The sequence below is a fragment of the Lactuca serriola genome, chromosome 9 (genome assembly GCF_051521515.1).
Source record: "Lactuca serriola cultivar US96UC23 chromosome 9, Lser_US96UC23_V15, whole genome shotgun sequence".
Taxonomy (NCBI): domain Eukaryota; kingdom Viridiplantae; phylum Streptophyta; class Magnoliopsida; order Asterales; family Asteraceae; genus Lactuca; species Lactuca serriola.
In genome coordinates, this window is record NC_136416.1 from 53223773 (window position 1) to 53248935 (window position 25163).

General features: G+C 38.5%; 2 protein-coding genes across 2 annotated transcripts; both read left to right on the forward strand.

Moving 5' to 3' along the window:
* The first annotated feature begins 5001 nt into the window (after positions 1-5001).
* Positions 5002-9537, forward strand: LQY1 (DnaJ/Hsp40 cysteine-rich domain superfamily protein). Its single transcript, XM_079018545.1, has 5 exons — positions 5002-5262; positions 5381-5464; positions 8453-8504; positions 8688-8844; positions 9315-9537. Exons 1-5 carry the CDS (start codon positions 5092-5094, stop codon positions 9334-9336), a joined length of 486 nt encoding a protein of 161 aa, XP_078874671.1. The 5' UTR covers positions 5002-5091; the 3' UTR covers positions 9337-9537.
* An 8051-nt stretch (positions 9538-17588) lies between these two features.
* On the forward strand, positions 17589-20254 carry LOC145072762 (endoglucanase 2-like). The gene is made up of 6 exons (XM_079019239.1): positions 17589-17820; positions 17908-18143; positions 18253-18971; positions 19230-19368; positions 19457-19623; positions 19704-20254. Exons 2-6 carry the CDS (start codon positions 17933-17935, stop codon positions 20034-20036), a joined length of 1569 nt encoding a protein of 522 aa, XP_078875365.1. The 5' UTR covers positions 17589-17820; positions 17908-17932; the 3' UTR covers positions 20037-20254.
* The last annotated feature ends 4909 nt before the right edge of the window (positions 20255-25163 follow it).

The following is a 25163-nucleotide window of genomic DNA, read 5'->3' on the forward strand; positions in this document are numbered from 1 at the left end:
GCTTGGTGTGGAGTCCACATTTGTATATGCTAATTTGAGATGGGGTTCTGGGTCAAGGACAGTGCCCCAAGCCTCAAGACCCAAATGGTATCAATTGTAATGTGCAACTATGTTGGATGTTGCATATCGATATGCCTTTTCCTTGTGTTGATACCCTTGTGGCACCAAAACTACTTCCAACTACCATTTAATGTCATTTGATGTCTTTCCATTTTGGAGCAAAACCATGTTATAATTATAGAGATATAAGTGTGTACAAGGATGTTATTTTTCGTTTTCCAGAGTTATAGTTAAATCAAGAGATGTTATCTTGTTAACGTCACTAGCCACATGCGAATTGCATGCCAAAGATGTGCAACACGTGTCTAGAAGAACAACTTAGTGAGTGGGTGAAACTCTATTAATTAATGATGAAGTTGTCTGAAATAGAGCCTCGTGGGTGATTGAATGATCATCAAATCAATAGATGTCATCACGTTTAGAGGAGAACCAATAGTCAGTTTCAAGTCTGACTTGTAGCATATGGTGTACAATAATTGAATCTTGAACGATCGGTAAGGGGGCGCAAAGTTGTCATGCGGTTTGGAAATGGGCTAGGGCGGTACCGGCTGTCGGTTACATCAACCCAATCATTTCCTGTTTCATGATTCTCATAACGTAGAAATTGACAGTTCTAGTGACGACCTGGTTCTCGAAAGAAACGAAGAAGAAGCCAATGAGGAGTTGTAACCCGTTGTTGAGAAAAAATGCAACTATACAAACTCCCATAAATCCGAGAAATGGGTGGAATGCGAAGAGTTGGCTTTGGTCTGGGCACATGTCAATGTTTCTCAAGATAAACTCAAAATGGATTTTGGGATCGGGTTTTAGAACATTTTATTGTTCAAATTGGAGGTTTGGATCGGTCACCGAACCAAGTAAACTCAAAATAGAAAGATCTGCAAAAGAAATCTAATGCTTTCAACTGTATCAAAATGGAAAGACCCGCAAAAAAAAATATAACACTTTCAACGGTTCAAAACAACACAAAAATCAACAAGAAATGACGTAGAACGTGATTTTGGGGTCCTTAAAGGACGTTGTGACATATTAAAAATGTCGGCACGAGCTATGACTGTGAAGAAAACAAAAAAAAAATATAATGTACAATTGTATTATATTGCACAATATGATATTGAAAGATGAGGGTGTTGCGATATCTCTTGTGCATTAGCCCGACCCCCCAACAACGAAGTCGATGACCCAAAAATACTACATGAATTGCGCAATGTTGAAATCCACCATCAGCTTTGATCTGATCTTATTGATCACATTGAATGTATCTACATTTCAACTCTAGATAGTTAGACGAGTCGGTATGGGCCTCGACGAGAAGCGACGAGACCCACGTGGCATTCCGCGACGTCGTCATAACGCGGTGAACACCCCCCCCCCCCCCTAGCTGTTGCTTCTCGTCGCCCGGATCTCGTTGCTTTGGAAACGAGTTGTAACGCCAAAAAAAATATACATTGCACATATTTTACCGTTATTAAACGGTCAATTTAAAAAAAAATTTACTTTTTTACCATTTATATATATATACATACACTTTATTTCAATTTTTATATACCTTTCTCTCATTCTCTCTATATCTTTATACATATTTTCTCTCATTCTCTCTATATCTATATCTTTAATTCAAAAAATGGAGCAAAACCCAAACACCCCCCCTCCATCATCAAACCCAAACACAACCTCGCCTCTCGGATTTGCGGGGTATGAAAATTATTTTAACCTTTTGTCGTCTCAAGGTTCACCACAAATACCATACCAAGGTGCCGCTTTCAATCCCGCTTCACCGTCACTGCAATTTCCCAACTCACCTTACGTTCAACAAAATCAATTTGGTCAAAACCCAAATTTACAACAAAATCTTTTCTCTACTACTTTGGTTCGATGCAACAAACAACCAATCAACCATCGCCTACAACACAACTAACAGTTCAAGTGGAAGCAGGAAGTAGTAAGAAAGGGAAAGGGAAAGGAAAATCAAAAGGGAAATCAATAGCGGTGGAATCTGAAAATGCAGACGTTCCACAATGGTGGACACCGGAGGAGGAATACGCTTTGACGGTGGCTTGGTGTGCTACTTCAAAGGACGAACTTCGTGGAAATGGAATGAAAAAATGAGCTTATTGGGGGGCGGTGCTCGACAAGTTTCACGCTATTTTAAGGAAAAATCTGTATCGCAACAACGACATGTTGAGCAGCAAATAGGGTATGATAACTAAGCGGTGCAGCAAATTCAACAGTATTTACAACCGGATTGTGGCGCAACAACAAAGTGGAACCAACGACTTTGATTTGTTCAAAGCTGCTAAGGAACAATATCGGGTCGAAATGGGTCATGTTTTCGACTTTGAAAAATCATAGGAATTGTTGCGAGCGGATCCAAAGTGGAATAAAACGCATACATCGTCGGAGGTTCAATCCAAAAGGTCTCGCAATTCTAGTTCGGTCGACGTGTCGGACGCACGGACTAACATCGACCTAAACGCCGATGACAATGAGATCCCGAATGATATCCAAGAGATATCCCCACCACGACGACCGCCCGGACGCGACAAAGCGAGGCGCGCTGCAAGACATGCGGAGGAGGTGGAGACGAGAGCAAAAGATGCGGCGGAAATGAGAGCGAAATTCGACGAACATAATTTGTTAATAAAAGAAAAAAATGAGTTGAAACGTCGTCATTTGGAATTTCTGGAAAGGCAGGCACGGGAGAAGCAGGAGCAAAAAGAGAAAGAACTAATGACACAACAGTTGTCAATTCTTCGGACAAGCGAGGAGGGTTTAGCACCTGCTGATCTAGCGGTGCTACAAGCAATGAAGGAACAAATTAGGAAAAAATATTTGGGTTGATTAGGATTTGTGTGTGGTATTTAGTAGTGATTTCAATGTTATTTTAGTTATTAATTTAGGTTTAAAATTATGTTTTTTTAATTGTAATCGGATTTTAGATTTTAAATATTATGTCTTTTTTTTTGTTTTTAAAATTATATGTTTTATAATATATATATATATATATATATATATATATATATATATATATATATATATATATATATATATATATATATATATTAGTTATTAACAAAAAACGCAAAAAGAAAAAAAAAACGAAAACAAAAAAAAGGTAAAAAAACGAAATAGTAAAAAAAAAATACAAAAATAAAAATATTCATTTTCAAAATGTTGGTGTTACATCTTGTTGCATCTTGTTGCCCATTTCCTCACTTGGTGTTATAACACCATTTGCTTATGTGGCATGTGAGGTGACACAACTTGATGTTGCACCTTGTTGCCCACACCCAATGCTTTTAGTTAATTTTAGTGTGTTGAGATTTAAATTATTTTTTTTCTTTTTAAGTGTGTTTTTTAGTTATCGTGTATTTTTTATTTGTAGTGTGGTTTTTTAATTAAATGTTATTTTTAATATTATTTTAGATTTTTTTAAATTAGCAAAAGTTTATTTTTAAATGAAGAAATTTTATGTTTTATTTTATTTTATATTTTCTAATTTAATTAAATAAAAAAGAATGATGTGGCAAGTGGGTTGAGAAATATAGTATTTCTATGTGTTATGAGTTGAGAAAGATGGAAGAAAGACGAGAGAGAAAAATTGATGTGAGAGTGGGTTGAAAGGGAATGACTCTCTCCTCCTTAGAGAGCTTCACATGTAGGTTTTCACATATGATTTGACAAATAGTTGGAAGATGACATAAGCCAAGAAACAACTCGTTAACTGGCTAGATGCTGGTCGACGTCAGACGGTAGATGAGACATCATGGCTACCAAAGTTAAGAATTTGTATCTATTTATTTGTTCGATCAAAACTTGGGTGAAAGTATGTTGAAGACTAATCTTTCATGTAGTTGCTATCGTCCAAGAAGTAGCTAGTCATTCATAGATTTTTAAAGAAATTGTTGTTAAATAAACACATGTTCTTTATATGGAAACTGTTGTAAATTGTACATTTCGTTTCGATTTTTGATCTGTACGCATTAGTTTCAATAATATTATGTTTTTTATGAGTCATTATTTCTAATATGTGACATTTGTTTGGTATAAAGAATTTACTAAAAAGAAACATACAAGTTATCACTTACTACTTAATTACATAATCTCATAATTTTTATTTTTAAAGAAAGTTTTATACATTTTGTATATAATCTATTTCGTTGTCTAAAAAATTATAACACTTTATCTTTTGATTTTGATCACTCACATAAAAAATTAGTTTCCAACAAAACCTATGTGATCATCAAAGAATTAGATATATAATAGATGTTGGTTTTCTTGAAACATCTTATGAGACATCAGCAAAAGTCTCACTATTCAATGAGTGAATAGCAAGAGGGGCTCATCTGTCCGTCAATCAAAACCGAGAGATCTTTCGCCACATACCATATCAACACCAAAGTTGTATGCGGAATGTTGACAGATAACTTGTCCCCGACTTCAACCTTCACTGTTGGTGGTAGTCCAAAAAGCTAAAGAATCCGAGGAAAGCTTATTTCTATTTGTGAAAACCGGTTAAACAATAACATTTACAAATATTTACAAGTTTCGAACATGTTCATTATATATAAAGAGAAATTTTGAAAAAGATTTCAAAGTGGTGTTTATTATGAAAATATTTGAACTTTATATATATATATATATATATATATATATATATATATATATATATATATATATATATATATATATATATATATATATATATATATATATATATATATATATATAGGTACTACAATCATTGTTTTCGAAAACATTATTTTGGAACATATCGGTAATATCGGTGTTTTTTTTAAAGAAAAATATGATTAATGCGTGATTTAAGTTTGAAAAATATGGTCTAAAATGAACATATAACTTCATTAACTTGTTTTTAAAAATACACTTGAATTGAGGTGCAAATGTATCTGGTTGAAAATTGGCCTGACCCCACATGATCCAAACTCCCTCCAATGTTGATGGTGGATGACAGATTCTTCTGCGATGGTTGATTTTTGACATTCGGGGAGGGCCAGAAACGCAGCAAAAATGTCATCTGCAACTTCCCTTCGCTCTCCATTCCTCTCACCTTCTTCTCCATCGAAGCTTTCCTCTTCATCGTCTTCTCATTTTCACTCGCTTTCCTTCAAATGCTCAAGAAATCAACGTTCCCCTGCTTCTTACCCTCACCTCATCAAAGCCGAGCTCGACCAGAACACGGTTTGTTTCTAATTTTTGATTCCTTAGTAACAGCATCATGATTTCTAATACAATTTGGTCAAATAACTAAGTTTTATGCTATGCTTTGATTACACTGAGCTTTTGTTGGTGGCGGCAGGTGGTGGCAGTAGCGGTTGGGGTGATGAGCGTCGCTGCTGGAATTGGTTTACCCATTTTCTACGAATCTCAAATTGATAACGCGGTAATTCGTTTCATCATTGTTCTTTCATTTTCGTTTGATTTGTGGATGGTTTTTTTCGATTGGATTAGCCCCAAATGCTGCCACTTTGCCAATTTATTGTTTATCTATAAGAGAATTACGCTTGGATTGTGTTCGTTTTAACTAATGTCCAAATATGTCCAAATATATCCAAATATACCAAAATATGTTGTAACTTGTAAGTTGTAACTTAATTATTAGGCATATAATCATGAAATACTGAAATTGCAGGTAATAACGGTAACTTATACAAATAAAACTTTCCATGCCAGCAAAGGGCAATAGATCTGAACTTTATATACAAATAAAGAATTACAAGAACACCCCTTAGACGATAGACAAAATACAGGAAGGGAAACCATCACAATAAATAAAAATAAATGGTGAGACTCATGAGTGACTGATATCCCCCTTCAAGCGAAAAGGGGGCGGTCGGATGCACAACATGTCCCGAAAGAACTCGAATTGATGTCTAGGAAGACTCTTTGTAAATATATCAGCCACCTAAAGCTTGATAGGAACAAACGTGGTGTGGAGTTTCCCAGAAGAAACAAGCTCACGAATAAAATGATAATCCAGTTCTATGTGCTTAGCACGTTTGTGAGAGACCGGATTTTGTGTGAGAAATAAGACACTTTTGTTGTCACACAATAGTGTAGGACAATCCAAAGGTAGAGCATGTAACTTTCTTAATAAGTGAGTGATCCAAATTATCTCCGCAACGGTGTTGGCTATGGCCCGATACTCAGATTCACAACTAGAACGAGAGACAGTAGGTTGTTTCTTCGCACTCCATGAGACAAGATTGCCGCCTAAGAAAATAGAGTAGCCATAAGTAGAACGACGCGTCTCAAGACATCGAGCCCAATCCGCATCAAAATAACCAAGAAGGGAGGTGGTGGGATGACGCGAAAAAGTGAGACCAAAGGACAAAGTGCCCATATGCTTAACACTTTGAAAGTGACAACGTGTAGGAGCCTATAGAAACTAACTTAGTTGACCGCATAAGAAATATCAGGACGAGTGATAGTCAAGTATTGTAGGGCACCCGATAGTGGGTTGGATCATCAAATAGCTCACCACTGGTGACAAAAACGGCATTGGAAGCAAGCGGCGTGGTAGCTGGTTTGGCATCAAGGAGGTTTGCTCATTGGAGAATATCATGAGCATATTTGGATAGGCTGAGAAACAAGCCATTGTCAGTATATATGACTTCAAGTCCAAGGAAGAAATTAAGGCGCCCCAGATCCTTGATGGCAAACTCAGCATGTAACTTGGTGACAAAAGACTTGAGGACCGTATCGTCATTTCCGGTCAAAATTAAATCATCTACGCAGACAAGTAAGTACAAAATGCACGAACCCCGTTTGAACACAAACAATGAAGTATTTGTCTTATTGCACACAAACCCGTTGGTGACAAGAAAGGTGCTGAGCCGATGGAACCAAGCCCGCAGAGCCTGTTTAAGACCGTAGAGAGCTTTGTTGAGACGACACACATGATGAGGAAAAGTAGCATCCTGTAATCCAGGAGGTTGTTCCATGTACACGAGCTCAGATAGCTCGCCGTTAAGGAAAGCATTGTTGACATCAAGCTGGTGAAGTTTCCAGTTGTTAAGAACAGCCAATGATAGAACAATACGCACAGTTGAGGCCTTAACCACCGGACTGAATGTTTGAGAATAATCAAGCCCTGGAATTTGACTGAATCCCTAAGCAACGAGACGAGCCTTGTGTCTTTCAATCGAACCATCAGCATTATATTTGGTCCTGAACAACCAGCGACAACCTACTATGTTATGATGTTCGGGGTCGGGGGACCAATGTCCATGTATTATTCCGGTGGAGCGCCTCTATTTCTTGATGCATGGCAGTTACCAAGTAGGGGTGTTTGGCAGCGGACTTAAACCCCTTTGGATCAGTGGAAGCAAACAACGCTGAATAAAGGGCATGTGCAGATGTGTGAGCCAAATCGGCCCGATGTTTTGGTTTAAAAATGCCAGCCTTGGCTCTAGTGATCATTGGGTGTCCAACAGTTGAAGTGGGAGCTGCAACAACAGGCGAGGTCAACGCGGAGGGAGAAGTTGACGTTGAAGGTGAGACCGGTGCTGAAGTAGCAACAGTTGAAACCGGTTCTGAAGATAGAGTAGGCTGGGGTTGGTCCGGAGTTAGTGGAGACACCGAATCAGCTGAGGAATCCGAACTGACTATCGAAGGTTCAAAGGGTGAGCACGGTGTGTCATCACAAAGACCACAAGCACGCAATGGTGAAGAACAGGCCGGAACCCACAGGTCCCAGGATCGAAACCTGGCTTTGATACCATGAGAGTGAAACTTTCCATGCCAGCAAAGGGCAGGAGATCTGAACTTTATATACAAATAAAGAATTACAAGAACATCTCTTAGACAATAGACAAAATACAGGAAGGGAAACCATCACAATAAATAAAAATAAATGGTGCGACTCATGAGTGACTGATAATTTCGTTTGATTTGTGGATGGTTTTTTCGATTGGATCAGCCCCAAATGCTGCCACTTTGCCAATTTATTGTTTATCTATAAGAGAATTACGTTTGGATTGTGTTCGTTTTAACTAATGTCCAAATATACCAAAATATGTTGTAACTTAATTATTAGGCATATAATCATGAAATACTGAAATTGCAGGTAATAACGGTAACTTATAAGAGATTCTCAAAGTGATTCTATCCTAATTTAACGTACCTAGGAGAAATTAGTATGCTTAACAACACTATTCTAGTTCATACGTATCATCAACTGTCTCCATCCGAACCAAAGTGATTTGGGGTGTTTGGATTGATTATTAACTTTGAGTGTTTGGGTATCCTGATTATGAATATGACTTTGGTTTGATCCCTTATAGTGAAATATAATCCAAATTATTAGTACTTAGTAGTATTGAAAACCAAATCTAAATTGAATATTTGGAGAAAAATGTATGTGGTGCAGGCAAAACGAGATAACACGCAGCCATGCTTCCCCTGCAGCGGAACTGGGGCACGTAAGTCGCTCTTTACCAATTTATGCTTTCGTTTCCCAAATTGGTAAAAAAACAAAAATGAAACTTTTGGTGCATAAAAAAAATGTAATTTTATGAAGAATTGATTAGCCTATATATTGTTAATCGTTAATACTAATCTGGATGGATGTGAAAGTTGTGTGTTTGTTGTTGTTGTTGTTGCAGAGTCATGCAGATTTTGCACAGGAAGTGGTAATGTAACAGTGGCGCTTGGAGGTGGTGAAAATGAAGTCTCAAGATGCATAAACTGTGATGGTGCTGGTTCTTTGACCTGCACCACTTGTCAAGGCAGTGGCATTCAACCCAGATACCTTGACCGCAGGTAAAATGACTACATTGCCCTTCATATAGTTTTTTTTTTTTTTTTTTAATATATTTTGTTTATAACAATATAAATTCAAAAAAACATATATATTAAAAAAAACAAGATGAAGGGAAGTATAGTAATTTCACTTGGGAGATAGACGAAAATCGTTATAAACATCAAAATAAGGACTAAAGTTGCAAATAGATTCCTTTAGGGACCAGAATCGTAATAAGAGCTAAAATCATGGATCAAAATGTAATTTACCCATAAAAAGGTGCTTTTTTTTTTGTGATGTTATAAAATGGGAAATGGTCTTTTTAAACCGTTAAAAAAGTAAGCCGGCTAAATCAATAAAATGGTGAAAATATGTGTTTTGACTTGTATGTTGCCCATATTTTATGGTAGAGACTTCTATTAGCGTCTGTAAAAAATGGTATATCATTTGTTTTATTGTAACTCATGATAATTATGATTTGCATTGCCAGAGAATTCAAGGATGATGACTAGAGAGTGTTTGTTGAGGCATTATGATCAAAGGGTAATTAACTTCATTTACTGTGAAAGATGAATGAACATCTTTGTTTTTTCCATTTTCATATAAAGAATAATATATATTTCTCTTCCGTATTAAATTTTTTGTAAATTTGGTGAATGAATTCTTTTCATTCGTGTTGAGCTAATAACTACTGCTCATTCATTTTCTGATTTTCTCCTTATGTGTATAACAGCAACAAGAAGTTCAACATATGCATCTCTATTTATCACTAGGAGTTCTTGCAAGATTATGCACTAATATAATAAAACTAGGATCTCTTACAAACCAATATAAGTAGGATGCTATAGTAAAGAGGAAATGAAAGTAGAATGATATAATAAACAAACCAATATAAGTATGTTGCTAGTTTTTAAAGAACATGAAATCTTAAAGCAGATACAATGAATCCAAAAAGTAGCGAGAGAATTTTGAAGAAGAAAATGCCGATGAATTCATATACTTTCTAGAATAAATTAAAGGATGAAACAGTAACGATAATTAGTAAGCAAATCGATTCAAGGAAAATGGAATAGGCTACAAAATTTTGTCCATGATAAAAGAAATCATTTCTAAAGCTATGTTAGACGCATAACAACTTATTTTTCGAAAAAAATAAATCATACATTAAATTAGGGTTTCAATGAACTTAAAGAGTTTTTTTCAAAATTCTCTCGTATACATATTTATTAGGAAGAATTTTCATTTATATTCTTGGAAACTTAAAATATTACTTATATATCCTTATAAACTTTAGAATTACGTATTATTAGACAAATATAGTTCTTGTACCATTTTGTTTTTGTCCATTAGTTAGAGGGGTGTTCATGTAAGTTATTTATTAGTTAGAGGGGTGTTCATATAATTTATTTACTTATATATATATATATATATATATATATATATATATATATATATATATATATATATATATATATATATATATATATATATATCATTGTAACTCTCGTGTATCTACAACAGAGAGTTTTTCACTAACTTTCACATGGTATCAAGCTTTGTAACTCCCAACCTTCTTTTTCCCTGCCTCTAAAACCGTCCCTCTCTTCTTCTTCCTCTCCCACCCATCAACTTTCCTCACCCTTTAGCTTCCTCATCATGTCTACCTCTGATGCTTCCTCTCTCTCTATGAACACCATCTTGCATCTCATCACCATTCGCTTTTCTTCATCCAATTACCTTCTATGGAAGAATCAAATGATCCCTCTTTTACAATACCAGCAACTTCTTGGTCATGTTGACGGCTCCATTTCGTCCCCACGGCCTCCATTTTGGTTGATAACAAGCCGACCTTGAATCCGGCATTGGCAAAGTGGGTCTCCACCGATCAAAGGGTTGTTATTCTTCTTCAAGCTTCTCTCACAGAAGAATCTTTTTCTGAGATTGTGGGCCTCTCAACAGCTCGTGACATTTGGGTAGCCCTTGAAGCCGCCTACGGCAACTCCTCCTTAGAGCGTGCCCAAAATCTCCGTGATCAACTACGTCATCTTACCAAGGGTTCCTCCACCGTTTCAGAATTTGGCCGAAAATTCAAGTCCGTTTGTGATCAACTTGCCGCCATTGGTCAAGGGGTGGAGGAAACTGACAAAATCCATTGGTTTCTTTGCGGTATCGGTGCCTTGTTTTAGAATTTTTCCACCGCCATCCGTGCTTTCGGGTCTGTTTTTGGGTTTCGCGACTTGTTGGCTAGGGCCGAGGGTCATGAAATTTTTCTCAAATCTATTCACGGCGACACCACTCCCTCGGTTGCTTTTTCTGCCGGCACCACTCCCTCCTCGGGTTCGAATGGTGGTTGGGGTCGGGATGGTCGCTCGTTTCGTGGTGGTCACGATCGTGGACGTCGGCCGCCTCATTGTCAACTTTGTCGCCAAAATGGCCACTACGCGAACCAGTGCCCTCAACTTCACTCTTTTGCGTCCCCTTCATCCATGCGTGGTGTTGATCTCGCCAAAGATTTTTTAGCCAAGTGCCAAGTTACTCCTTCCGGCCCAGATTGGTTTGTTGATTCCGACGCCTCCGATCATATGGTGTCTTCCACCGGATCGGTGTCTAATGTCGAGTCGTATGGTGGTGACTCTTCGGTGCAATTTGGAAATGGTAATACACTCAGAATCTCTTTTATTGGTTCTTCCAAAATTGCTAATGGTATTCACTTGCGGGATGTTTTGGTGGTTCCCCGCCACACTAAAAATTTATTATCCATTAGTAAACTGACACGTGATAATCCTGTGGATGTTCTTTTCTCTGCTTCATCGTTTTTTATTCAGGATCGAACAACGAAGCAGGTCCTAGCACAACGAAAATGTGATCGTGGGCTTTATGTTCTAGCCACTTCTCCCAAAGCTTATGCGTTTTTTGCCGGATCCAAGCCGCGTGCCTCTTTTGAACTTTGGCACTCCAGATTGGGACATGTGTCTTTTGACACTATTTCTATGTTAAATAAACTTGGACTTTTATATGTTTCTAGTGTGTTGCCAAAACCAAATATTTGCTCTCCTTGTGAACTTGTTAAGTCTCGTCGCTTGCCAATTTCTAATAATAATAAACGTGTTTTACATATATTGGATTTGGTGCATTGTGATTTATGGGGGCCGTCACCCGTTTCGTCGGTTAATTCATATCGCTACTATGTCTCTTTTGTGGACGATTATTCGCGCTTTACATGGTTGTATCCACTCAAGGCCAAATCAGAATTTTATGATGTTTTCGTCTCATTTCTCACTTTTGTGGAAAATCAATTTTCCACCAAGCTTAAAGTTTTTCAAAGTGACGGGGGTACGGAATTTTTAAACTATCGTGTGAAGGGCTTATTAAACTCGCGTGACATTTTTCATCAGATTTCGTGTCCGTACACCCCGCAACAAAACGGACGAGCCGAACGCAAGCATCGCCATATAATTGAAACGGGCCTTGCCATGATGTTTCATGGTCACATAGCCGCCTCTTATTGGGTTCATGCCTTTAGCACTGCGGTGTATATTATTAATCGCTTGCCTTCGAAAGTTCTTGGCTATCGTTCGCCTTTTGAGATGTTGTTTGGTCGGGTGCCATCTTATGATAATTTTCGCCCATTCGGGTGCCGGGTCTACCTTTATTTGCGGGATTATTCGCCTCATAAATTGTCTCCACGGAGCATTCCTTGCGTTTTTCTTGGATATCACTCCCAATACAAAGGTTACTTATGTCTTGATCCTAGATCCTCGCGCATCTACATCACACGCCATGCTCGGTTTGATGAGTTGTGTTTTCCTTTAGACACCACTGCCACGCACACCGCAATCGTTAATTTACCACTTGACTCCTTTTTAGATGATTTTTCGGGTGTGTCCGTGCCCACTGCTGTCTCAAATCCTGCTCCAACGGCCTCACCTCCAGCTCCCTATACTGTATGCGATGATCCTCCCATGTCGTCATCACCAGTCGAGCCCCCCCAATTCGATCCTGCTTCTACAGTGCCTGCATCAGACTCCTCTTCTGCTGCCTCAGACTCTGATAACGGCTCCGACACTGAACCTGCATCGGGTTCGGATTTGGATCCGTCGATACCCGATGTCGATGTTGCTACACCCTCGTCCTCTGCTCCATCAGCACCGGCTCCTGTTGCTCCTATCGGGCACCCCATGACCACTCGAGCAAAATCTGGGATTTTTAAACCAAGGCATTGGGCGGACCTTTCTCATACATCTGATGGTGGCCTTTATGCTGCTCTGTTTGCCTCTGCTGACCCGACAACGCATATTGAGGCTCTCAGGGATTCCAAATGGGTTGACGCCATGCGCTCCGAAATGGATGCACTTTCACAAAATCACACTTGGTCTTTGGTTCCCCGTCTTGCTAACACGAATGTAGTGGGGTGTCGTTGGCTCTTTCGGACCAAGTACTTAGCCGATGGCTCTATTGATCGACATAAAGCACGCCTTGTTGCTCAAGGTTTTAGTCAAATTCTCGGTCTCGACTTTTCTCATACTTTTAGCCCGGTGGTGAAGGCGGCAACAGTCAGGGTTGTCTTGACTATTGCTATTATTAATAACTGGCAGCTCCACCAACTTGATGTCAACAATGCCTTTCTTCATGGCCACTTGTCCGATACGGTGTATATGCGGCAACCACCCGAGTTCGAGGATCCTCGTTTCCCTAATCATGTTTGCAAGCTTAACAAGGCCATTTATGGCCTCAAATAAGCTCCTAGGGCCTGGTTTCATCGCTTGAGCTCCTTTCTTGTGGCAAATGGGTTCATTTGCAGTCGTGCGGATCCCTCTTTGTTTTTGTTTCAACGTGGTACTTGTCTCTTATACTTACTCGTTTATGTGGACGACCTTATCCTAACAGGCTCCGACACGGCTGTTATTCGCTCTTTTATCTCCAAGTTTCACACCGAATTCAAGATCAAGGACCTTGGTCAGCTCAACTACTTTCTCGGTTTGGAAGCCAAGCGTCTTTCGTTCGGGTTGTTTCTTAGTCAGTCCAAGTATGCTCATGCTATTGTTTCCCGTGCTGGCCTACTTGAGTCGAAGCCCGTGGCGACCCCACTATCCCCAAGTGTCTCTTTTGTTGCATCTGGTACACCTTATCAAGATCCGACCCATTATCGTTCTCTTGTTGGGGCTTTGCAATATTTTACCATTACCCGTCCTGATATTTCTTATGCCGTGAATCAAGTTAGCCAGTTTCTTTAGGCTCCTACTATTGATCACTATCAGGCGGTCAAGCGGCTTATCCGATATGTTAAGGGCACCCTCTCTTATGGTCTTATTTTTTCGAGACCTACATCTTCGACCCTTGTTGGTTATTCTAATGTGGATTGGGCTCGTTGTTTGGATACGCGTCGGTCCATCTATGGGTACTCGATCTTCCTGGGGGTAATCTTGTATCCTGGAGTGCCAAAAAGCAGCCTACGGTCTCTCGCTCCAGCTGTGAATCTGAATATCGAGTCATGGCTAACACTGCTGCTGAACTCATATGGATTACTCACTTGTTGTGTGAGCTTCACTTTCTTCCCACTGGTTGTCTGACCATCTTGTGTGATAATCAGAGTGCCTTATTTCTCACACAAAACCCGGTGTCTCATAAGCGCGCCAAACATATCGATCTTGACTACCATTTTGTTCGTGAGCTCGTTGTATCTGGGAAACTCATTACCATGTTTGTTCCTACCAAGCTTCAGGTAGCGGACATTTTTACTAAGAGTCTTCCACGACAACAGTTTGAACAGTTTCGTCACATTCTTTGCCTTGGATCGCCACTGATTCGCTTGAAGGGGGATATTAGACAAATATAGTTTTTGTACCATTATGTTTTTGTCCATTAGGTAAAGGGGTGTTCTTGTAAGTTATTTATTAGTTAGAGGGGTGTTCATGTAATTTATTTACCTATATATATCATTGTAACTTTCGTGTATCTACAACAGAGAGTTTTTCATTAACTTTCACACGTATGTATCCTTCTAAAACTATAAAATTCATGTATGTATCCAAATTCATATTTTAATTATATTTAAACTAATTAAGTATTAAAAAATATATCAGTATTCGAATTTATATACCTAAAATACCCATCTCAAATAAAAAATTAAAATTAATCCATTTGACTAGGATTTGATTATTTTAACATGAGAAATAGAAATCATTGCATTAATTCGTATTTAACTATTTTCAATAGTTACATTTGAAAAATATGTTTCAGTGAACCTATTTATCACAAAACCAACTGTAATTCTTAATATTTTATTTTATCATTATGTATATTATCATATTATTATGATGATATAAAAAAATATAAAATTATTACATAAAAAACAAGATTTTGGTTTTTCTAAGCATAAATTAAGAAAACTATTATTTAGTCTTTTTTTTCTAATATTCAATTATTTTTTATGTTATTTTATATTATTTTATATTCTCAACTATCTTATCATGTAGTTTTACCAAAAAAAATTATCAACCACCAATTAATTTTTAGATAGTCTATAAAAGGATTTTCTTCTTGTACCCCAAATTGCTTAGTTTATCCCCTTTGAAATGATGTTTTGTTAGTTATGTTTTTTTTTTTTTAATATTTGTTTTTTAATATATTTACTAAATATATGTTATTGTTATTAAAATTAAAAATAAATTTTTTGCTTGTTCGGACTATTTCGTGTTATTTTTCTCATTCAGACTATCATGGTTTATTTTTTTTGTTTGGTCTATCAATGCGTTGTAGTTTTAGGTCGTATTATCCGCATGTTATTTTTCGTTCAGACTATGTTTTTGTTATTTTTTTCGTTTATACTATTTATGTGTTTTTTTCGACTATCACTATGTTATTCTTTTTGTTTTGACTACCCGTGAGTTATTATTATTTTTTTCAGATTATTCATATGTTATTTTATTCGTTTGACTATCCTTGTGTTATTTTTTTTCGTTTGGACTTTCATTTTGTCACTTTTTCATTCAAACTGTCAATTTGTTATTTTTTTTGTACGTACTATCATTGTGTTATTTTTTTTGTTGGAACTATCATGTGTTATTCTTTTGTTGTGATTTTCATACCCACTAGATAAAACTCACACATAAACACACATAACTATTAGTAAAAAAAGTTAAAACAAAAACAAATGTATAAGAAATATTTTTATAGAAAAATGTATAAATATATAAAAATAATTTTTAAAACAATACACGCATATGTAATTGTTTGTAAAAAAAATGAGTTTGGACCACCCTCTACTGTTCGTGGACCAATATATTAAGACGACAATAATAACTTTTAGAATTTAAAAGTAAAATATCAAAGACGAAAAAACAAATGATCTATAATAGGGCTGTCAAAATTGTACCATTAAAAATCAACCAACATGTTACCAACCGAAACAAAAAAGTATGTAGACAATATGTTTGGTAGCCAACATGTTGGTTAGTAGTATCGTATCAATTAAACAATCTTAGTATGGTAATGGTACAAAACTTTGAATATCATGGTAATATCGTACCAACTAGGGGTGGCAAATCGTGCTATCGTTTCGTGTTTCTGTCTGACACGACACGACACAACAATGTTTTATGTAACATGAACACGACACGACACGATGTCGTGTTTTTTTAACTAATATGAAAACGAACGAATTAAAAACGACAAACACGACACGACACGAAAAATATAACATATACTAAAAAATAGTTTATTTAACGAAGAATTTATCAAATATAACACGAAAAACACGATAAAGAATTGTTAAATCGTGTCAATTTCGTGTCGAATTTTAAACACGAACACGAATTTAAATTTCAGTTTCGTCCCAATTTCGTTTTGTGTCGTGTATTTTTTATCGTGTTGTCATAAATTGTCACCCCTAATACCAACCAATTCATATATATATATATATATATATATATATATATATATATATATATATATATATATATATATATATATATATATATATATATATATATATATATATATATATATATATATATATATATATATATATATATGGTTCTCCATATTTACAAGGTCTGGGGAAGATACTTTGTCTTTAGCGATGATTAAAACAACCTCATTCAAGTAAGGGTGGAAAATGGGGCAATCATGTCATGTTTTGTCTGACACGACACAACGTAACAATATTTTATGTAACACGAACACGACACAAAGTTATGTTATATTTAACTAACACGAAAACGGATCAAATAAAAACGATAAACACGACAAGAAAAATATAACATAGAATGACAATTAGTTTATTTAAATAATATTTAATCATATATAACACGAAAAACACGACAAAAAAATATTAAATCGTATCAATTTCGTGTCAAATTTTGTGTGACATGACGTCGTGTTTTTTACACTAGACACAAAAATGAATTCAAATTCCAACTTCGTCACAATTTCGTTTCATATCGTGTATTTTTGTGATATTGTATCATCAATTGTCACTTCTATTTTTAAGGCTGTAGCACACACCTTTCTTTTGACCATTTCCTAATTGAAACCCTAAAGACTCGATCTCTCAAATAAAAGTTGAATAATTTCCTCTGGTGTTTGTATAATCGAAATAAAATTTAAACATTTTACGTTGTTGTATATTATCTTTCTAATAATATTGGTTAGGAGTCGGGACATTTTGGGTTTCATTGTCACACAACATGTTGGGTTTATACTTTATTACCAAAACCTAATAATGGTGGCGAAAGCAACGGGGCAACCCAAGATTGATTGTTTCAACTGCCGAGTGTCTCCTAGTGTCCACTACCAACTCCCAAAATCAGTAAGCCGCTAAAAACCAATGCGGCGCGCCATTTGTCGGTGACCATTTCTATTTCAGCATCTCCGTGCCCTGCAAAAGGACACAAACCCACCACCTAAAACCTCTCCATCTTCTGAAGGCCAAATACTCAACCACATTGGATTTAGATCTTCAGATCCATACATTATCGCCTGCCAATTCACTTCAGGTTTGTCAAATCTTTTGGTTTCGTTCAAAGTAAGCAACATTGATTCGATTCAAATCTCCTAATTGTTGACCTACTGTTTTTTTTTAGATCGGAGGGATTCTGTTTGGGGGAAATGGGGAAGGAGAAGAAATCCGGTGGATGTTTCGGGTGGTTTATTGTGCTGATTGTAGTGGGGGCTATCGCGTTAGCATTAGGGCTCACACTGAGGAACAAATTTCACAAGGGTGGCGGTGATGCTCCTGTTCCTGGTCCTCCCGGAGCTGTTACGAAAAAGTACGGGGATGCTCTCGAGGTTGCCCTACAGTTCTTCGATATCCAAAAATGTAAGCTTACAATCTTAAAAATAACTACTTATTCATGCTAGATTTGAAGATTTATCTCAATTCAATGCCCTACAGATCTTAAGTTTCTTCCTTTTATTACTTTGTGTAGCCGGTAAGTTGGAGAATAACGAAATACCATGGAGGGGGGATTCAGCTCTACAAGACGGAAAAGACGCTGATTTAGATCTTTCTAAAGGAATGTATGACGCCGGAGATCATATGAAGTTTCAATTTCCGATGGCTTACACAGCCACCGTTCTTTCATGGGCAATCCTCGAGTATGGAGATCAGATGAATGCAGCGGGTCAATTAGAATCCGCCAAAAACTCACTCAAATGGCTCACCGACTACTTCATCAATGCTCACCCTGAACCTAATGTTCTCTACATTCAGGTCGGTGATCCAGATCTTGACCACAAATGTTGGGATCGACCTGAAGATATGACTGAAAAAAGGCCCGCGATACAAATAAACGCATCTTCCCCAGGATCAGATGTTGCAGCTGAAACCGCAGCAGCAATGGCAGCAGCTTCACTGGTGTTTAAATCTAACTCTGGTTATTCAAGCTCGCTTCTTAAACATGCTAAAGAGCTGTTTACTTTTGCGGATCAAAGTAGAGGTCTTTATAGTGAAAGCATCCCTGAAGTTCAGACTTATTACAATTCAACCGGTTATGGTGATGAGCTTTTGTGGGCAGCTAGTTGGCTTTATCATGCAACAAAAGATCACACGTATCTTGATTATGTAACGGGAAGTAACGGTGAAAGTTATGCTAATTGGGGAAGTCCTACTTGGTTCAGTTGGGACGATAAGCGCCCCGGGACCCAGGTAATGTCCGTTCCCAGCAGCAATTTTAAGTCCCAATTTGTTACGCACTACAGAACAATTCAATACAACATTGTATTGTTCTGCGTAACAATTGATTTTGATGGGACAAAATTTGTAACTTTTTGTCCCATCAAAAAAGTGGGAAAGGACAAGGTGAACTTGTCTATCCTGATCCTGTCCCATGTAACAAACATGGTCTTATTATTGGCTGATTATGATTTGGTGATTATTATAACTCCAACACTTTAAACTCGACAGGTTCTTTTATCGAGGGTAAGTTTCTTTGATTCAAAAGTTGCTTCAAATGCAAACCTCCAAAAATACAAAAAAACTGCTGAGGCTGTCATGTGTGGCCTCCTTCCAAAATCCCCAACAGCAACAGAAAGCAGAACAAAAGGTATGTTACCATTCTATGTCAATATATGTTCATGTTTTTATATATATGTTCATCCTTTTCATATCTCATTATAATCTGAACAACACAGGTGGCCTTTTGTGGATCAGCCAATGGAACGCTTTACAGCATCCAGTAGCTTCTGCTTTTTTAGCAGTCATTTACAGCGATTACATGCTCACATCTAGCACTCAAAAAATCCACTGTGATTCCAACTCTTTCAGAGCAGCAGATCTTAGAAAATTTGCCATGTCACAGGTTTGACTCGTTCTTCTGTATTTGACATGTTAGAGATAAACATAAAATATAACCTAAATTGATTGATTGATTGATTTTAGGCGAACTATGTGTTGGGAGACAATCCAATGAAGATGAGTTATTTAGTTGGATATGGTGACAAATACTCGCAATTTGTGCACCATAGAGGAGCTTCGATACCTGTTGATGCAACCACAAATTGCTCTAATGGTTGGCAATGGCTGGAATCTGATACACCGAACCCTAATGTTGCAACCGGAGCGCTTGTTGGAGGACCGTTTTTGAACGAGACATTTGTGGATTCGCGGAATAATTCTATGCAGACTGAACCGAGTACTTATAATAGTGCGGTTATTGTTGGGCTTTTATCGGGTTTGGTAACAACTTCATCGGTTGTTACATCCTTCACGTAATAATGGTCTTGTTACACATTATTTTTATTATTTTTTTAAGCATGAGTGCTGCTATTGTAACTGTAATGTTGTGTAAGGGGCTAGGTGATTACACGTTAGAATTATGAAAGTTATGTGGTGACTAGTGAGTGTATATAGTCCTAGTTACATTGATTGTTATTTGTCAATTGGTTTTGAGTTGAAATTCTAAGCTCTAATACGATTTTTATGTGAAACTATATTATGTGTTGGAACTCAAAAATGTGGTTGTGTGTACATGAAGTTGAGAATATGCAGGAATGCCTAGCTAGTCATTTGCAATAAAAGAGACGTAAGTTGGAATATATACAGTATACACAAGGGTTCAAAAGCAAACTATTTGCATGGGCACTACTATAGATGCACAAAACCGGGCACTCGCATAGCAATTTAATGTAACTGCTCATGGTAGTGTGGTTTGTTGTTTTCTTTAAATCAAGTTCAATAAATTTTATTTTTGCAAAACAAATAAACGTCTTAATGCCCTAAATGAAATGACAAATTTGCCCGGATAAATACTTTTTACATTTAATTTATTATTAAATGTTCTGTGGGACCTAAAAACGGATGATCGTATTCATAGAAAGCTCAACTATAAATAGCTTACATGAATAGAGAAAACATATACTAATTCCATAAAAGAAGGAAACAAATTTGAACTAAAATTAAGGAGCTAAATCAACTCTTATTAAAGTTGCTAAGATACAACCTTTCTCGCAGATCTTTTAACTTCATTGAAGCTAGCTGTAACACCGTAAAAATCTAAACAAATTTTCGAATTTTCAAAACACATTCCCATTCATATTTATTAAAAAAATATCAATGTATCACATCTCAATTCATAAAACATATCCCAAGATCAAAAGAACATATAAAACTCTGCGTGTGTGTACGAATCATGCTAACGCCTTCCCGCGATCGTCACTAGTACCTGAAACACATAACACAAATCACTGTAAGCATAAATGCTTAGTGAGTTCCCCAAAATACCACACACAACACATATTAGCCACTCGAGGCTATAACTCTGCTTGACCCTCTGGTCAATGTGTCTCAGTGGGACCCTCCAGTCCCACAACTCTGTGGGCCTTAACTCTGTGGACCTTCCGGTCCTAACTCTAAAAACTCTGGTACATACATAGCATAAATCACATAAAAATCACATCATGCAAAAGCATACAAAATAATCTGTCACATAACTCTAATTACCACTCTAGGTAAAGTATAGTGAGAAGACTCACCTCGGGTGTCTCGGTAAATCTCTGACTCGGTAAAAATATGGTCTAGCCTCCGCCTAATTACATGGAATAAATACCCTAATCAATACAACTCTCAAAGGCTAGACTGAACTCTCTCTTGGCATTCTCAGAAGGGTAAAGACCATTTTACCCCTCTCATGACTCAAAAACCCAAATATTGACCAAACCCTAAAAATCAACAAAAGTCAACTCTCTCCGGGTTACGTCGCGCGTACCAACCCTGTACATTGGGCGTACCCGGCAACCTTACAGAAACGGGGAACGCGACCCCCTACGCCCCGCGTACTGGGATTACGCCCGACGTAATTCCTAGTTTTAGTCTTCTTTGATTTTTGGGTCTTAATTAGTTAAGACTTGCATCCAAATTCTAGATCTGCCTTCTCTAGTACGACTTAATCCATAAAGTCGGTGACTTTAGGCCTTTACATGGCTGTATAAGTCACCAACACCCAAACCACTCCATTTCCAACCTTTAAAGATCCATATCTCATGCATGAACAACTTTTGACAACCAAGACTAGATTTTTATCACATAACAACCCTAAATGAGCTAGCATGGGACAAATTTTGGCTTTTAAGAGCTCATTAACTCATAAAGCTATCAACTTGGGGACAAAAACCCTAAAACTTCTCTTACAAGGTATAAGCAGAAAAGATGTAAAGCTTGAAGTTTTTTTTACCTCAAAATGAAGCTTCTTTCACTGCTAATCTCGGATCCACAAGCTTGAGCTCTAACTCTTCCTTTTCCAAGGCTTTCACTTTGCTCCAAATGGCCAAGAACACACTACAAAGCTCTCCTAGACACTCCCTTGCTATATGAACGAGATTTAGGGTTTAGAAATGATAATGTTATGGGAAAGGTGGCCAACAAAAGGGCCATAAGGTTGCTTAAATAGGGAGGCTCAAGGAATTAGGGTTTCTCTTCTGGGTCGGGTAGGCCCCGCGTACCTGGCAATCCTTCACGATCAGAACGCGGACAAGTACGCTGAGCGTACACCCCAGTACGCCCCGCATACCTGCCAACCAAACATCTTCTTATCAAGGGCTAAATATGACAATCACTCAAAGAAGAAGGTTCACAAGGTATACCTGGTTTTTGAGATGTTACAATTCTCCCCCACTAGAATCAGAGTTTGCCCCCGAAGTCACACTTCGCGAACAACTCAGGATGCTACTCCCGCATTTGTCTATGGCTCCCAAGTCAGCTCGGACCCTCTCCGATGCTGCCACTGAACCTGAACTAGTGACACCTCCTTGTTCCTCAAAACCTTAATCCTCCGATCCACTATCGCAACTGGTCTCTCGACATAATTCAGGCTCGCATCTACCTGAATATCCTCTAATAACACTACCGCCGACTCGTTGGCTATACATTTCCTTAACTGAGATACATGGAAGGTGTCACGAATCTGCCCCAACATCGCAGGTAACTCTAATCGATACGCTACCCAGCCGACCCTCGCGGTCACCCTAAATGGACCGATATACTAGGGCCCTAGCTTGCCCCTCTTCCTGAATCAGATCACTCCTTTCCAAGGAGATACCTTCAGGAGTACAAAATCCCCGACCTGAAACTCAAGCTCGGATCGTCACCTATCCGCATAATTCTTCTAGCGACTTTGAGCGGTCAACAACCTCTGCCTGACCTGTTGTATCTGCTCTGTCGTCTGGAGCACTATCTCTGTACTGCCCATCACTCGCTGCCCTACTTCTCCCCAGCAGATGGAAGTCCGACACCTCCTCCCATACAACAGCTCAAAGAGTGGCATACCAATGCTCGAATGATGGCTGTTATTATAAGAAAACTCAGCCAAGGGTAAATACATGTCCCAACTCCCTCCAAAGTCCAATACACATGCCCGAAGCATGTCCTCGAGCGTCTGAATCGTCCACTCGCTCTGCCCGTCAGTATGTGGGTGGTATGCGGTACTAAAATGCAGCCTCGTCTCCAACTCCTCATAAAATTTCTTCCAGAACCTGGAAGTGAAACGCACATCTCGATCTGAGACGATCGAGATCGGTACTCCATGCCGCGATACCACCTCCCTCACGTACAACTCTGCCAGTCTCTCAGTAGAAGAGCTCTCACTGATAGCAAGAAAGTGAGCGCTCTTCGTCAACCTGTCCACAATCACCCAAATTGCATCGACACCTCTTGCAGTCCTTGGCAATTTGGTGATAAAGTCCATGGTAAACTTTTCCCACTTCCACTCGGGAACCTCCAAAGGCTGCAACTTACCATGCGGACGATGGTGCTCGACCTTAACCCTGCGACGGTCAAACGCCTCTCTACAAACCATGCGGCATCCCTTGTAACATCCCAAAAATACAGGCAAAAAATTTCATTTTTAAGTAGGTCAATTCATAAAAACTTCGATATAAAAGTTTCATAGCAATGCTTCATGTCTAAAAACCAGCCACATCATAATAATATGTCAGAGTACATCCCAGGAAAATCCATAATGCGGAAAAACAAGAGTGTGTGTGTGTGATATGCCGCTACTGCGCCAGCTCCTTCCCCCTAGCTGAAGAGGTACCTGAAACCAAAACTGTAAACTGTAAGCACGAAGCTTAGTGAGTTCCCCCAACGTACCACATACCATACATTCACATAGCATTCATACTGTCGGGTGATTCTGGGGTGACCGACCTACCCGACACGGCCATTCTGGGGTGCCGACCTACCCGTGTCCAGCCATTCTGGGGTGCTGACCTACCCATGTCAAGCCATTATGGGGTGCTGACCTACCCAAGTCAAGTCGTTCTGGGGTGCTGACCTACCCATCGGTCCTCACAACCGATTCTCGGGGACTATTCCCCTCCTACTACCGCTATCACATAATACACATCATGCCAGCATATAAACATAACATCACATACTGTCAGACATATCTGGGGTGTCCGACCTACCCTTCGGTCCTAACAACCGAACTCTACCACTATCACATATAACATTTCATGCCAGCATATAACATATCAGGTAGTAGCAAACCTAGATGACATCACAAAGACAATCATCTAACCTACAACTCTTACTGGTGGGTTGGCATTGTGGCCTTAGACCCACCGCTACTGGAAGGTAACTCACCTCGAAAAGTAGCTGTTGAAAGTCTGCTTGCTAGACGCCTGACTGCTGTACCGGTAATCCTCCGGCTATAAATCCATAAACATAGTTTAGTCACTCATAAATACCCTTAGGTCAAATGACCGACCTACCCCTGGTCCAAGGTCAACTCCTTGGTCAAAGTCAACTTCCAGTTGACTGGACTCGTCGAGTCCCTCTCCTACTATCCTAGTACTAACTCATCAAGTCCCTCTTCCCACTCACTGAGTCACCCTTAACTCACTACTTGGGATGATTAGACCGACTCACGATCCGACTCGCTGAGTCCGAGAACAACTCGCCGAGTCCCACGAGCAGATCTCCTACTCGCTTCCAAATCCTCACCAGAGCATCCATCTTGAGGATTTGGGTTTCTGGGACTATTGCTACACGTTAAATTGCTAACTCCACATGCAGCTACGGAGGGTTGGACCTTCTACACTTAAACCCTTCTTAACTCAGTAACAGTTCATATGACTCACCGAGTTTGAAGAACAACTCGTCGAGTTCCAGGCAATCTTCATAGGACTCTCCGAGTTGTTCATCCAACTCGTCGAGTCTAAGACCATCTTCATAGAACTCGCTGAGTCCACTTTGGAACTCGCCGAGTCCCTTCAACCCTCCTCCCATACAGACCAAATCTGAGGCATGCAACGGTTCCAAACCATAGATCTAAGCTCCTAGGGCATGCTTATCACATAAACCATAGATCTAAGCTCCTAGGGCCGTGCAAACTTTACGTGCATG

Bases quoted from the DNA above. Each gene is read 5' to 3' on its own strand.
- LQY1 (XM_079018545.1), top strand. From the start codon at position 5,092: ATGTCATCTGCAACTTCCCTTCGCTCTCCATTCCTCTCACCTTCTTCT. The intron at 5,465-8,452 runs GTAATTCGTTTC...TATGTGGTGCAG, and splicing joins AATCTCAAATTGATAACGCG to GCAAAACGAGATAACACGCA. The intron at 8,845-9,314 runs GTAAAATGACTA...TTGCATTGCCAG, and splicing joins CCCAGATACCTTGACCGCAG to AGAATTCAAGGATGATGACT.
- LOC145072762 (XM_079019239.1), top strand. From the start codon at position 17,933: ATGGGGAAGGAGAAGAAATCCGGTGGATGTTTCGGGTGGTTTATTGTG. The intron at 18,144-18,252 runs GTAAGCTTACAA...TACTTTGTGTAG, and splicing joins GTTCTTCGATATCCAAAAAT to CCGGTAAGTTGGAGAATAAC. The intron at 18,972-19,229 runs GTAATGTCCGTT...TAAACTCGACAG, and splicing joins ATAAGCGCCCCGGGACCCAG to GTTCTTTTATCGAGGGTAAG.